Source organism: Asterias amurensis, chromosome 4 (assembly GCF_032118995.1).
Source record: "Asterias amurensis chromosome 4, ASM3211899v1".
In the NCBI taxonomy this organism is placed as follows: Eukaryota; Metazoa; Echinodermata; class Asteroidea; order Forcipulatida; family Asteriidae; genus Asterias; species Asterias amurensis.
The window spans coordinates 15454992-15470276 of NC_092651.1; the positions used below are offsets into that span (position 1 = coordinate 15454992).

Consider the following 15285-nt stretch of genomic DNA (forward strand, 5'->3'; position numbering starts at 1 on the left):
CAGCAAAGCTGTCTGCCGCCATCTTGCTTTTTCACATGGCTTCTTGGAATTGTACATATGGGCGGACAACAGAGGGCGCTTTCCTGCATGCGTATATTTTTTCCCAGGACAGATGAGGCCACTTAGCATGCGCTGATAATATGGTAAGTGACCACATCTGTCCTGGGAAAAAATATGCTTCCTAGTCCTACACATGGAATAGTCTTAGCACTAGACATCAATGCTCGGTACCGCATAGTACCGGTATACTATGTTCTGCGCTTTGTGTAAATTGCTCGCTGACTAATCCATCTGCTTAGTGTTTGGTTGATGCAAGTTGACGGCGATTTAGCTGCAAATAGTAGACCGACAGTGATCAAATTCAACAATTTTAAATAAAGCCTTCTTGGAGTTCTGACTACAAGGAATATGTGAGTAAAAGTTCAGATTCCTGAGTTAGGTAGAAATATTTTCGTTAAATGTTGTAAATTTGTTCGCAATGTTACGGAATCTTTATACCCTGGACTCCCTCGCGTTGCATGCAACCGAGGAGTCCAACCTGGGCTAGAGTACACAGTGCTTGTAACAAAGTGGGTGTACATACAGGATTTAAGAAATTAATGTAATTGTTAATGATGTCAGTAACGGAGATCAGTCATTCACTCATCAACTTCATCCATTATTACCGGTATTATTAAATAATAATTATTATTTATTCCCCTCAACAATTACAAGAACACCGACTTGTCTTGGCACACTGTCACAAGTTGTTTCACTGACGACTTGTCAAGGTGTTGAGTTGTCTGACCGGCTAAGTTGTATGGCCCATCAAGTCGTGAATGTCAGACTGTCGACAGACGAGACGAGTATAGTTGTCTGACATCAGAAAATGTGTCCCTCGCTCTTTTCTTTAATTGTGAGGAGGGTCATCATTCGTACACTCAATTTTACAAAAATGGAATATCTCATTTGAGTAAATTTTTATTTCAACGAATGATAAAGTTGTGGCAGGATTTCGGAAACTTTTGCAAGATGGAAAATTTCCTTATCCTGCCACCACTTTTTCACAAATTTTTACCCCAAAAAGTGAATTTTATTTAACAAGGACACAGGAGTATCTCTGTACTTTGTTAATAAATAAAACTAGATACTATTCCTAATTTAATTAAAATTGATTTAACAATTTAAGACGTTAAGTGACAAAATGATGGCAGGATACAGAAACTTTTCCCACCCAAGTCATAATAACAAAAATTAGCACAGGCCCAGCCAGTGCCACTCCTTTTTCACTAACTTGTTTTTACCAAAAAATGTTAGTTTTATTTTAAGGGGTATCTTATTTATTCTATTTAAGTAAAATAGATACTATTTCTAATTAATGACTCGACGAATAAACTATAAAAGTGGTGGTAGGATACGCATTTGACAACATGCGCATGCAAACTCATGCTTCACAGGTCTGCTGCACCACCGACCGACTGCTGACTCAGCCTCAGCAGTGAATCTTCAACAAGTTGTCAACAACAGCTAGCTGAACTGAACTTAATTAACTAAGAATAAAATTAGCCGTTTTTAATTTGGCATTACCAAGAGTGCAAGACCAACCTTCCCTTTTCAGTGTACGCTATAATGACTGCCTCGTTGTTAAGATAAATTTATACGCAATGAACATTTCTACTTACATCTTGAAAATGTTTTGTCGACAAACTTGTCTACCTCATTTCTGCGCAGACGTTCTCCTCGTCGCCATTTTCTTTGCAAATTCGCACGCCGCGCCAAACGCAATGCATTATGGTAGATACTAAACTTGTACAAGTCTGTTTTGTTCACAAGTTTAAAACTTTTTTGGTGGATTTGGGGACAAGTCGTTAAATGTTTGTCGCTGTGATAGCGTAGCTCTCTCGCCAGTACTATAGGGAGAATGCTGTCACCTCCGCCATTATTCTGCTCCCAATTGCAAGAGCAGTATTGAATCGCGTGAGAACCATTACTGCGAAAAATATTTAACGACTTGTCCACAAGTCCAAGTTATAGAAAGGCTTATTTTTATCGTCTGCAAAAAAGTGCCTCAAAGACAGAATGGATACAATGATTTCATTGGATAAACATGCAGTGACGTCAGCTTTCCATAATATGTGTTTTGATTGGTCCGAGGTGATGCGGGTGGTTAGCTGACGCACATCACCTTGGACCAATCAAAACAAAGACATGGACAGCTTATTTGTCTCAAGATGGTTGTCTGTACGCAATGTTATAACACTACTATTCACACTCACAAACTGTTTACTAGCATGTAATGTATAATTGGTTTGCGGTAACACCATGTGTGTATCTACTTGCCAGGTAGAGTTTGTTCTCAGAAAACTGTCTTGCTTAATTCTACTACCGCGGAGTAGATTGTTCGGGTGTTCGGGAGACTTCTCAGTTCTTAACAGAACTGTCCTGCTATTACCCAGGCGAATGGTATAGAAATAGGCTGGGACTACTACTTATTATAGGATCGTAATTACCTGTACTACCGCGGAGTCAGTTCTTGGGTTGGTCTCAACGTTTCGACTAGCTTGCTCTTGTCATCGTGTAATGTTTATGTATTAAAATGTAGGTGAACTGTTGTGACTATGGACAGGGGATTAACTAGGCTTCGAAGTGTGAAGTGTGACGTCAGATGTTCAAGCTAAGTCCCCTCCCCTAATAAAACCTCGGTGGGGGAGTTCTTCCTGATTTGACTTCATGAATCAAACGAGGCCACATCGCACATCACGAGAAGGAGACGGGGTCTGGGGGGGTCACATGGTTCCTATGGGAAAATTGTCCACGTGGTTATGGCCGCACATTAGATACGATTAGGCCTAGCCATGGCGGCCCTACACTTTCGTTTTATACTACAGCACATCCAGAGGAAGAGTCATGGCTAGATTAGCCCGCAATGTGTGGGCTGGGGCAGGGGCAACTTGTGTTCATCCTATCTACTAAATTTGTTTCTTTGCGCGTGCCAAAGTGATTATTTCATGATGTTTCATGACTTCAATGCCACTCTTATGTGTACACACTTACATTCTTTACCCATTGACCTTTTCGCAAATACCCATTATGCAAGAAGCGCTAATTGTTGAATGGGGTGCTGCAGGTCTTGCGATCAAACATGCACCTCAACCACTGATATCTATATACTGACCTCAACCACGCCTAAACACGCGCGTACCAAGTGCTTGCGACAAGGGCCCAATTTCATAGAGCTGCTAAGCACAAAAATTTGCTTAGCATGAAATTTTTGCCTTAATGATAAAAACAGGATTACCAACCAAATTTACACGTCATTTTCAGGATAAGCAGAAAACAGCTGAATACCAGTAACAAGCAATATGCAATAAATGCAAATTTGGTTGGTAATCCTGTTTTTATCAAGGATTAAATTTCATGCTAAGCAAATTGTTGTGCTTAGCAGCTTAGCAGCTCCATGAAATTGGGCCCAGGTATAATATGCACTCTGCTGCCAGAGCGTTCCAAAGTCCCCAATTGCGATATGCTACACCAAGAATTAAAACACTTTTAAAATGCTAACCCGTCAGCAAAGCATTTGATTTGAATGTTCTTTATGAAGAAACAAAATTGCCCAAGAAGATCACGTTTTAAAACTAAATGATTATTAATTAATTGGTTTATTGCCAAAATCACATGCAGCCAAAAATGCTAAATATTATTACATGACATTTATAACAATATCAATAAAGCACACAATCAAGTTGTGTTATTCAAATTCAGTTCAATCGGAGACCACAAAATACAGAAATGGATATGCACAATCGAAAAGACAAACAGTCTGTAAGAGTAGATTATGAAAAATTATCAGTAATTGTTATTTAAAATAAAATCAGGGTCCGGGCACTGTACACTATGAAACGTATTTGATGTGGTTCTGGATTAAAGATCTAGTGTATAAAAATCCCTCCTTCCTATAAACTTCAATATTCGGTATAGTTGCTCGTCTTGGTTTACTTGAACTCAGCGACTAACTCAAGAAACGTCAAGGCCAAGAATGATATTCTAAAAGTCCTTCTCCAAAATCGTGCAGAAAATGGGTCAAAATGAGCAAGACGTGTTACAGAGTCAGCATTTCCGAGTAACACTGACCCAAAAAATCGGGGTTGGTGGCCATCTTTGACTCAGATTGGGTCAGCATGAACCGAAAGTGGGTCGTTGCCAAATAATTCCTACACAATGACACACGAGTCAAATCTGACCTGAGAATGCGTAGCGTGTATATTATGGACTCTAAACTGTTTTCTTTTTTTCTGGAAATTATTCTTGCCAATGACTGCAGCTTTGAGTTAATTCTAATCTTAACAGAAGGTAAACTCACTTTCCATAGAGCTCTCTTGCACGTAGCGGTCAAACCCTAGTCTAGAAAGGTCAATTGTACGATAACCCCCAAAGAGAATCAACTCGGAGAGCCCTCTAGCGGCAGCTGAGGAATGCATTATACCGTGGCCGCTAAAGGCCGTTGCCATGTAGAGATTGGTGAAGGCTGGATGGCCGCCGATGATAGCGTTGCTGTCTACGGAGTTCATCTCGTAACCAGAACGGACAGCATTCGTAATCTGTGGTAAAAAAAATCAAGAGGCGTGTAAAACAATGTAAAACCAATACCATAACAAATAGCACCACGAGCAAGGACAGAATAACAGGAGTCACTTTTTCCTAGGAGAAGCTGTCGCAAGAGACAAAGTATCCCTAAAACACGGACCAGGCAAATCTGTCGTGCGTATAGAATGCTCGGGGAGATATGGTTTCGGATTTCATGTCTGAATCTTGACAATGGCATACTAGACATACATGTACTAGCCCACTGTAAAAATGCTACTGTCTGATTACATGTGTACCCGACGCAAAGCATCAATAACCCTGCCCCAAAAATGTGCATCCCTCCAGCTAGGCCACGCCCATGTTTCTCTCAGGTATATGGTCTCACAGATAACGGTTAAAGAAGACTCGATTTATAACACTGACAATGACAATAGTGGTGATCAAAATCCTACCTTCACTTCTTTAAATGACGGTACACGATGAGCTAGCTCAGGCAAGATGGTGTTATAGAAGAAATCATAATCAACCTCGTTGCTCCATGTTGGAATCGTCTAAAATACAAATAACCATGGGTTATAATATCAAGCCTTATTTTGAACCAAATCATTCAACATAACTTGACTATTTATCCTTCAGGAGTGAGAGTCAGTGTAGACAAAACAGTCTGAAAAGGGATCCAGATCTCAGGAGGTACATTGAAATAATTGCATTCCACCCTTAGGTCACTATAGAGTTATATACCGCAAGGGTCTTTTGGAAACAGTACCCTCAGCACTAGAGAAGTAGATTAAATAGCCCACAGCATTTAACTTGGAGAAAAACACCACATCTTCGTTCTTAAAGGGATCAAGATCTTCCTAACTTTATATCCACTTTTTTTGGTACTGGAGTTAGATATTACAAAGAGCTTTTGTGAACGGTATCCTCGGCACTTTAGAGAAGTAGATTCAAGAGCCCAACGCCTTCAATTGGAGAATTCAAAAAGTTTGAAATTTCTCATAATTGTTGTTTGCTTAGTTAATATTTGATCATCAGTTTAAAGTGTTCCCCTCGGCTTGGGGCAGGGGCAAAAAGATCATTTCAGAATGTCCTAAGAGCGCTTACATTCTTTGAGTGCCGAAAAATGGCTCAAACACCCTCATTGAAACCAACATTTTAGACATTTCTCCCGTTATACATTGTGAATTGAGTTACCTCAACCATACAACATTTAACCCTAAGGAGAACCCCTCGTCAACAGCAACATCAATTTTAATTCAGAACTAGAGTGCCATTTCAGTCAAACATCTTCTTCCTAATTCCTGCAACCTACCCCTTTCTTTGGGCCACGACAGACTTTGTAGTGACCAGGCTTCGAGTCCGGCCTGAAGTAGGTCCCGTGAGTGTCGATGACGAAGGGTACCGTGTCCATAGGGGCAGGGCCGCCCGGGGCATGGATGCTGAAGTGATGTCGAACTGCAGCTTCGGTAAATATTGGTGGGTGTAAGAGACTACCTACTGGACCCTCCCCTACCCCGAGCAGCCTCGCCAAGCCCTTGGTAGCTAGTCCGGCAGTCAGCACGACGGCCGAGCTCTGTATCTCAACGGTATCACCCTTGGGGCGGTCTGCAAGCTGAACCTGCAAATTAAAAGAGTCAAGACAGTATAGGCCTATGCTATGCCAATATCGACACCCACCTGAATCAAAACAAGGGCCAAATTTCGATGAGCTGCTTACTCAGAAAATATTGCAGTAAAACCCCGGGGTACTCTTAAAACGGGCAACCGGAATTACCTCCATGGGATAGGGATATAGTGTGGAAGTGCGCCGTAGTAACCGTGGGGTAAAACAAGACACAGCCCCCCCCGGAAGGTATTCCACAGGGATAAGAGATTCAGTGTCAGTGTGAAAAGGGCTTTTGACGTTGGTGCACGGGGTCGCTGTCTGTCATTTATGAAGAAATATCAAACAAGAGATGGCAGTGACGTGATCTGTCGCAGAATGTGATGAAGCGTTGGTCCGTTGTGTCCCTCACCGTCCAAGACTCCTGGAAGATGGTGCTATTGCTGGCTGACAAAGCTGGCCCTGCTATTTCTTCCTGCTAAGAATAAAACTTCACATTTAAAAACTTACTTCCTCTTTACCAGGGCACACTGGTAAAGCTCGGAAAACATGGAAAAATCCTGCCTGACAAATAGGAAGACTGCAAAATATAAGTTTTGAGCAACTTAAAACTAACAAATCTTGCAGATTAAAGATAAACCATCGTTAGAAAAATTATTTTATGACCTGGAATGGGGCTTCAACCAACTTGAAGGAAAGCAAGTTCAATTTGAGCCGCCATTTATACTGAGTGGGTACAAACTTTGGAGTGCAAAACATGCATAACGATGTGTGCGCTTTATACTAAACCATGCGATGCTGTAAAAACTTTGGTAACTGACTTAGTCACTGGACACTAATGGTTATTACTCAAAATAATTGTTAGCAAAAAATTTACTTGGTAATGAGCAATGGAGAGCTGTTTATGGTATAAAACATTGTGAGAAACGGCTCCCTCTGAAGGGTGAAGTAACGTAGTTTTTGTTATGAAGGGGAATTTTCTCACTAAAATGGTCAAAGACTTCAGGCCTGGAGCCTTTTGAGGTATCTGAGAGCACACAAATTTGTGCAACTTCGATGACCGATTGAGTTCAAGTTTTCACAGATGCATATTGTAGGGATACACCAAGTGGGAACACTCTTTGAAAATATTACCAAATATGTCCAGTGCCTTTCCTATACGCTGTAAATACAAAATTGAAAAGGAAGGAGGAAGAAGAAGAAAAGCCACCACTGGTGTTGTTCTAACACCTCCCTTCACACCAGGCATCAGTTGACTCTGCACAGAACACCTGACGTCACACCTCGAGGCTCGTGAGAATCCCCGTCCATAATAACCGTTCACCTACATTCACATGCAGACAGCCGAAAGAGCAGCTGCCAAACGTCACCCCGGACCAATCAAAACACATATCCAATGGAATAATGAAATCACTGGTTCTGAAAAGCAAGTACCTGTCTGTATCTTTAAGGATAAAGACAGGGTACCGGACTAACTCTGTACCTGAACCGACTGGACGCGTCTATCAGCAGTTACACTATCATAATCAATGTCAGATTCGCCATTGATACCCTGGACGCCAAAGCCGGTCACTTGGCCATTGATGAAGCTACAGCCTTGGGTCTTGGCTTTGCGTTGGAGGGCCTGCATAAAACTCCACAAATTTATCCAACCCTCATTTTTCGAACCTTTTTTGGGGGCAAAGAAGAAGTTAAGATTTGTGTTAAGTATGGTTGTTTTCCATCATCATCATAAATAAACAGGGGGGAAAGGAGAAAAAATGGTAAACAGTCAATTAGAATATCGGCACTGAAAATAAGAATATGTGAGCAAGGCCTACATTTTAAACACTCGTACATTGAAATGACTGGTGAAAAAGAACTTCAAGAATGGTCTAAATAATTTCAAAGCAGTTAACAAAGTACTGGGTAACACCAGTCCGGCTATAACAAAGCCTGGTTCATACTTCCGGCGAATGCTAATGTCATACGAATTTGGACGTCACAAAACTAATTCACAACAAAATAATTGACATCAGTAGAGCTGCACTCCTGCGAAACATTCGCTGCGACAAACAACCATGTGAATTCAACATTCAATTCACACTCGAAAGAAGTATGATTTGAGCTTAAAGTCTGTGAATAGTATTAACTCACCAAAAGATCCCAGAATGATATCATCTGTTTTGATCCATGGGAACTTCGACTTGATCATGGCCGGTGTAAGCAGATCAATTTGAGCTCCTAGCTCCCTGCAGGAGAAAACGTTTTTTTTTATTACCATGATTGCTTCGTAAAAGTTGGGGAGGTAGTGCTTTGTTCTCTCCAAGGCAGATGGATGATACTCAAGCCTACATCCGTATGGAATGTAACCCTGTTTCAGCCCAGGAGTAGGTGGTTGGCCTTCAGGTCTTGCGTGTCTGGACACTTGCACAAACAATTATTTTAATCTATACCAGCTTGTTCATACCTTTGTAGTTTGTTGGCATTGACCATCTTCTCGGCGGAAGTTGGGTCAGAGGTCACAAAGAGGTAGCCTTGCTCTCGCCACCCAGGATCTGGTGTATCTTCGCCTTCAACTTGTAGATGTTCCTGTTTACAGGGAACCATAGATATAACAGAGTGATACACTATTACACTCTACAATCGTCCGGGTCATAATTGACCTGGATCTAGGTTCACTGGTGTCTGACAATAGGGCTATAAATATTGGGTCAATTAACTGGGTCAGTATGTCAATATATATAGCTCTATGTGTCTGACCCATTAATGGGTCAGTTAACTGGGTCAGTATGTCCCGGAATCTGTTTCAAATTTGCCACAAAACGGGCCAAAATGTTGCAAAATCCGAGTTAAAATAACCACTTACCGGGTCAGCCTGACCCAGAAATGGATCAGGACTTCTTGAACGCTAGATGGCAGCAGACTTACCAGGTAAATCCACTGGCTATGTGGTGTGTGCTTACATAGGCCCTTTTCGGCTTCAGGTCCGTCCAGATTCGGCGGGTACAGGCTAGCTTGGCCCCGCGGTTGTTTTGACAATTTGCGCGTGCTTTTCGTATACGCACTCAGGCCTTCAGACTATAGAGAACGGAGCCTGAACCGAATCCGAGGCCGTTGATTCTACAAGGGCCTCAGAAATACGCAAAGAATGGCAATTTACCTGGCAAGGCAAGTCTGTTGCTAACTATTGTTCCAAAGTCTTTCATCATTGTCTTTAAAAATATTTGATATTATCGGTGTTGAAGCTGGACTGAACAATAATCTGTCGACATTATGTACCTGAGCGTTTTTGACGAATTGTGAAGTGAACAATGACATCAGAATATTCTCTGGAATTGTAAACTGCTGACGAATCCCTCCAAACGAGTGCATTGAAGCCGTTTCTGCAAACTTCAGTACAAAAAAAGGCAAAAATAAATAGTCAACAACATACACAAATACGTTGCGACGCCCTGCCTGTAGACCGAAAGCACATAAGTTTATAGTTAATTTATCATTAATTCTTAGCAAAACAGGTAAAACCCTATAAAGGTAGTGGACACTATTGGTAATTACTCAAAATAATTATTAGCATAAAACCTTACGTGGTAACGAGTAATGGGGAGCTGTTGATAGTATCAAAGATTGTGAGGAACAGTTCCCTCTAAAGTAACGTAGTTTTCGAGATAGAAGTATTTTTCCTCGAATTTGATTTCGAGACCTCAGAAATAGATTTTGAGGTCTCGAAATCAAGCATCTGAAAGCACACAACTTCGTGTGACATGGGTGTTTTATCTTTTATTGTTATCTCACAACTTTGAGCAAATTTAGCTCAAATTTTCACAATTTTATGCATAGTATTGAGATACACTAAGGGAGAAGGCTGGTCTTTGATAATTACCAATAGTGTCCAGTGTCTTTAAGTTCTGTCCTCAGACAGGCCCGATTAACATGACCTATGACCCGATAGGCAGTATATGACTCTTAACTCGGAATCTCCAGTTAGAAAACACTTTACATAGGCTTGTGCACAACAACACTGCGGTTTTACAGTGTAAACACAATTATCATTACAAAGCAAATTAAATTAATATGTGTTAATTTCTTTTGTGTCAAACTGTCTCCACAACATCTGGAAAAATTTTTTTTTTTTTTTTTCCTTTGTGTCAAACTGTCTCTTCAACATCTGGAAAGGCTATTACTAATTACCTTAAAGGCAAGCACAATTTATGGGACTTAGGGCATTGCATGATGAGGTATCAATATAAATTTCTGGCTTGCGGTAACACCATGTGTGTTTCTACTTGCCATGTATAGTTTGTTCTTTAGAGAACTGTCTTGCTTTATATTCTACTACCGCGGAGTAGATTTTTCGTGTTTTTCTACACAATTTTTAGTTATTTCATCCCCTAAAATGGCGAGACATTGGGTATAGAATTAAAATAATAATAATAACTCTTTACACAGCGCATTTCACAATAACCGTATCAATGCGCTTTACAGTGCCCTGGTCATAGGGCCAATAACATCCCTTTTAATGTTTCTCAGTATACATACAACCTGGGCAACCTCCAAAGGCTTTTTCATTCACAATATCAACCTCTACCCTCGCAGGTACCCATTTGTACACCTGGGTGAAGAGAAGCATTTATAGTAAAGTATCACACATGTGTCACGACCAGGATTCGAACCCTCACTCTGGTGACTTGGCACCAGAACTTGAATTTGATGCTGTTAACCACTCGGGCATACTACTGAACTACAATAATTAGTTTGCGCAAATACGGCAGACAGAAAAGGATTTGAGGGTGCGGGAAAACCGCATGTATGCATGAACAGACCTCGTATATACTGCCTTTGACCGTGTGCAACCATATGGTGCAGCACAGGTCATCGTAACCATGGAGGTAGAAATTGTATAACAAATCACTGTCAGCAATATTGCAAATCATCAATGGGACCAATGAGCCAAAGCTATTGAACAAAAGAATAATATCTGCAATGTGAGACAAATTTCCCAAAGCCTGCAATACAGATAATAAGCTTGTTATATTTGCTGTATATAATTTATTTTAGAGTTCATGAGAAAGTACACGCAGAGGGCATGCTACAGAGTTTTGAAGACACGTAGACATATAAAAACTGTTTTTAATTCATTGCCAAACTACGTTTCAATTTCGCGAATCTAAACCCGAATTCCTATTGGAGGCGCAATGGTATAAAAGACAAACCAAATACCATATGAATCTGCTTGAAAGACAGTTTTTGGTAGCAGGGTTTTGGTGGTGGAAAAATCCCAAAAGCATGCATTTGTATTATCAAATCATTGTTTTGCCATGACATGAATCCCTACTCACTGTGATAAAAACACCCATTATAAAAACACCCTTGTTGCACAACAGTTCTGTGCGTCTTCAGATGCATAATAAAAGTATTTTATCATTTGAGTGAGAAATTACTGCAGTGGGAGCTGTTTCTCACAATGTTTCATACTACCAACATCTCTCCATTGCTCGTTACCAAGTAAGTTTGTATGCTAACAATTATTTTGAGTATTAATAACCAATATTCTCCAGTTCCTTTAGAGGATGTGTAGAGGTCACCATAATTATTGAGATAATGGTATGAGCTTCTGGCTACTTTCTCATGAGCAGTACCGTAGCTGAGACCATAAAGAAAGGACCCCTTTCTCTATGCTGAGACCTTGACACGTAGAACCTTGAGGTCATACCTAAGAATGTGTGGTGGCTTCACTTCACTGTCATAGTTTGCTGTTTGCCTGAGGCCTTGGGTTAAGGTTGCTCAATAGCAGGCAAAACAAGTTGTCTGATCGCTTATGAAAAGTATTCCGAGGTGATGTGAAAAGAAGGTGCAGAAAGGCTGTATGCCACTATGGGTCTTTCTAGCTTGCAACTTCGGTTCAATATAGGCCTACTTAGACACAAATATCGGACATAAAAAAAAATTAATGTTCCATATCAAAAAATCTTAAATCCTAAACAATTTGCTGGCAGCCACCGGTTTCCAGAGTGTTGTGCTCATTGAGCTTAATTCTGGTTGGGAAATTTTTTAATTGCCCCAAAAAATTATGGGGAACAAGTTACACGTCCTACAAAATAACAGCTAAAGTGAATCAATATTAAATGGTAGTTCCAACTGGTGGCTGAGTCTACAGGCGGGCCCTACCCGATTGGTGTAACAAATTATTGTGTAACTCTTTGGGCGAGTTCGGGGGAAAATGTTGTAAAATTAGACTAAGTGTCAGTGAGCCTTGAATCATTGAGCTATACAAAGCAAATTGAAGAAAAGTATCCTATACCAACCACTTTTTCATTCGTTATGAAATAAAATAGTATCTATAATTTATACTCAAAAAGAGATTTTGGGGGGCAAAAATACATGAAAAGGGGTGGCAGGATGCGGACAGTTCTGTCCGTATCCTGCCACCACCTTTTCACATATTTTTACGAAAAAGGAATAGTCTCTTTTAGGTAAATTAAATCACATTTCATTTCATAGCGATTGAGAAAACGTGGTGGCAGAATACGGACACTTTTCCCATTATAAGACCATGGAGGAAGAATAAGACTAAACTCACATTCTGGGAGAAAAAAACCTACTTGAAATGGGCGTTGTCGACAAACATTTCTCAGTCTTGCTTTAAAAAAAACTTACAATACAAAGTGTGAAATAAGACTCTATGGCAAACTCACCGTGGTATCTCCTTCAACAAGAACGATCCTCAGTGGAGGTTGTCCGGGAAGCCGTCTTTCCGCGTCCAACCTCCCCAGGAAATAAGCCACATTGGCCCCGATGATTCCGCTCCCAACTACCACAATGTCTGCCTCTGTCGGTACCTGTTGTTTCGGGTAGCTTTGCCCTTCATTCCCCGGTGCTGACGATGTCATCCATAAGGGTCTCTCCGTATGGACCGGTCTAGATCCACCATCCGTACACCACAACCATCCATACCCAACTCTACGTTTTGTGAGATTGTAAGAACTTGACAGAATTCTACGGATGTTCCGGGAAACTACTTGTGAGGCCATCAGCAATTCATGCAATTAGACTACCGTTTTTCTGGGTGTGAGTATTCAAAATGGGTGAAGAAAAATAAATGCACGTGCGCCTGCAAATGAACAAGGAACGAAACTACTACGAGGTCATGCTACCTTGCTCAGCTAGCCGGAAAACCATAATTATACGGTTACGTCATGCCACGTGTGCGCACGCGCAGCAAGCGAAAGTATGTCGGTTCTAGCCATTGATCTCCATTATACTGACTGGATAGGACATTGCGCTATGTTGCGTGCATAAACACGCGGCCGAACAATGGCGGCGCAATTCCTTCAAACGGGTAAATTAATGTGCACTTGGTCGGGTTTGAGTCTGTCAGTTGAAGTTGTAAATTAAGAATAGAAAAGAGGGGAAAACATGACGATCGATAGTTTGATGAGTTTGAAAAAGTTTCTGATTGAAATGCGAATAAAGCAAACTAATAATACTTTACAGTATAATGGAGATTAGCCTTGCTCAAGGCAGTCGCATTCGCTCCGAAAAGACGCAGCTGTAAACCCACCCGCCGTATACCCTGTGCATGGTGTGTGCGATCACACCGAATGACCCACCCGTATACACACTGTCACATCGCACGAATACTGTTCACACAAGTCATCGCACTCGTACACCACTAACCGCATGCGGAGGCCGTCAGGCCGACAGCCTTGTCGGGTCTGTATCTTCCCGTTTTAATATGTTGTATTGAAAAAATTCCAATAGTGGACGAAATTGGGGGGGCTCTAGGATATGCTAGTATGCAGCTCATGAATATGTATATCGTTCGTCAGACCTATCAGACAACACAGAATGTGAGGCAAATGAATTATTCATTTTGACGTCCAATCACGCACTTATCACGACCTTTGGACCCTATCATGCGTCCGTGGTGGTGGTGTGTGAGGTAAACATGTCTCGTCTTTCGCGGGCATTATGGTAAATGAGCTGACCGTGGGAACTCTTCGCTTATTATAGTAATGAGGTCAGTGGCTTGAACACAGATCCTACAAGGCTGTCGGCCTGACGGCCTCCGCATGGGATGCGGATAGTGTACGGGGGCATCGTGTCGTGTGATGTTACGCACAGTGAATACGGGTGGGTTTTTATACAGCGGCGGTCTTTTTTCGGAGTGAATAATTCGACTGCCTTGAGCAAGGCTAAATGGAGATCAATGGTTCTAGCACTGCTGGGTCGACTGGACACTTTTGCTTATAATTGTCAAAGACAAGCATTCACGCTCGCGTATATCCCAACATATGCGTAAAATAACAAACCTGTGCAATTTTAAATTCCGTTGGTCATCAAAGATGCAAGACAATAATGAAAAAAGAAACACCCTTGTTGGAGGAATGTTGTGTGCTCATGCCTAATAAAAGGCCTCAGGTCTGAAAAAAAGATGTCCTGCCGCAATGCTGTCCTGCCTGACTGGACTACGCCCTAAAACCTAAATACCTCTTCCTTGCTATTTGCATAAAACACTGCATCTCTATCAAAACCTAAACCCATTAGAATAAACTTACGCAAGTAACACAGCCTTGCTAACTAGAACTCATTAAACTTCGACTGAAAGAAGCTATGGCCCCTATTGTACTTCACATTCCAAATGTCTATTATGTGTTTCAGCTGAACGAACAAAACCAAAACTATGTTGCTAAACAGTATTCCAAATTACTTCTGGTACTGATGGAATTCAAGCTATTTACAGTAAATTACAATTAACACGAATACATCATGACATCACAATTCATTATCGAACAAGCTAATAGGAATGGAAGCCTGTGAGGAAAGTGGTAAATTAAATTATGCGAATTGACATGGATAAATATGGTGGTAATAAGATTATGTGATTGTATATAAACATAGAGGAAGGGCTCTGTCCTTCCTCTATGATATAAAGAAGTAAATTAATTTGGTACCTTCTTGGCAACTCACTGGAAGTGGGAACCTCATTGACCCGGAGTTTTCTCCAGTCAAAGAGTGCATTTATAATTATAATAATTGTAAATGGTCTGGTACCTTCTTTGCGAATTGGCCGCAAAGTGTATTTATAATTGGAACTGGTATACTTCTTTATGAGTGGATATCACTGGATGGAATTAAAT

At 41.0% G+C, this 15285-nt stretch overlaps 2 protein-coding genes across 3 annotated transcripts in view; both read right to left on the reverse strand.

Moving 5' to 3' along the window:
• Nucleotides 1-1735, reverse strand: part of LOC139935773 (uncharacterized) — a 46464-nt gene extending 44729 nt beyond the window's left edge. The window contains exon 1 of the mRNA XM_071930351.1: nt 1662-1735. The gene's annotated coding sequence lies outside the window, so the exon portion shown is untranslated. The remainder of the gene's footprint in view (nt 1-1661) is intronic.
• A 1918-nt stretch (nt 1736-3653) lies between these two features.
• LOC139936153 (FAD-dependent oxidoreductase domain-containing protein 1-like) lies at nt 3654-13274 on the reverse strand. 2 transcript variants are annotated; one of them, XM_071930898.1, is made up of 9 exons: nt 12841-13274; nt 9428-9538; nt 8616-8737; nt 8303-8397; nt 7650-7834; nt 6579-6641; nt 5876-6181; nt 5016-5114; nt 3654-4577 (listed from the first exon to the last, which is right to left on the reverse strand). In XM_071930898.1, the coding sequence occupies exons 1-9, from the start codon at nt 13174-13176 to the stop codon at nt 4320-4322; spliced, it is 1575 nt and encodes a 524-aa protein (XP_071786999.1). In that variant the 5' UTR covers nt 13177-13274; the 3' UTR covers nt 3654-4319. The 2 variants fall into 2 exon arrangements, with proteins under 2 accessions (XP_071786999.1, XP_071787000.1); XM_071930899.1 differs by lacking the exon at nt 6579-6641.
• Nucleotides 13275-15285: the final 2011 nt, after the last annotated feature.

Bases quoted from the DNA above. Each gene is read 5' to 3' on its own strand.
- LOC139936153 (XM_071930898.1), bottom strand. From the start codon at position 13,176: ATGGCCTCACAAGTAGTTTCCCGGAACATCCGTAGAATTCTGTCAAGT. The intron at 9,539-12,840 runs GTGAGTTTGCCA...TTTGTACTGAAG, and splicing joins TTGTTGAAGGAGATACCACG to TTTGCAGAAACGGCTTCAAT. The intron at 8,398-8,615 runs GTATGAACAAGC...TTTCTCCTGCAG, and splicing joins AATGCCAACAAACTACAAAG to GGAGCTAGGAGCTCAAATTG.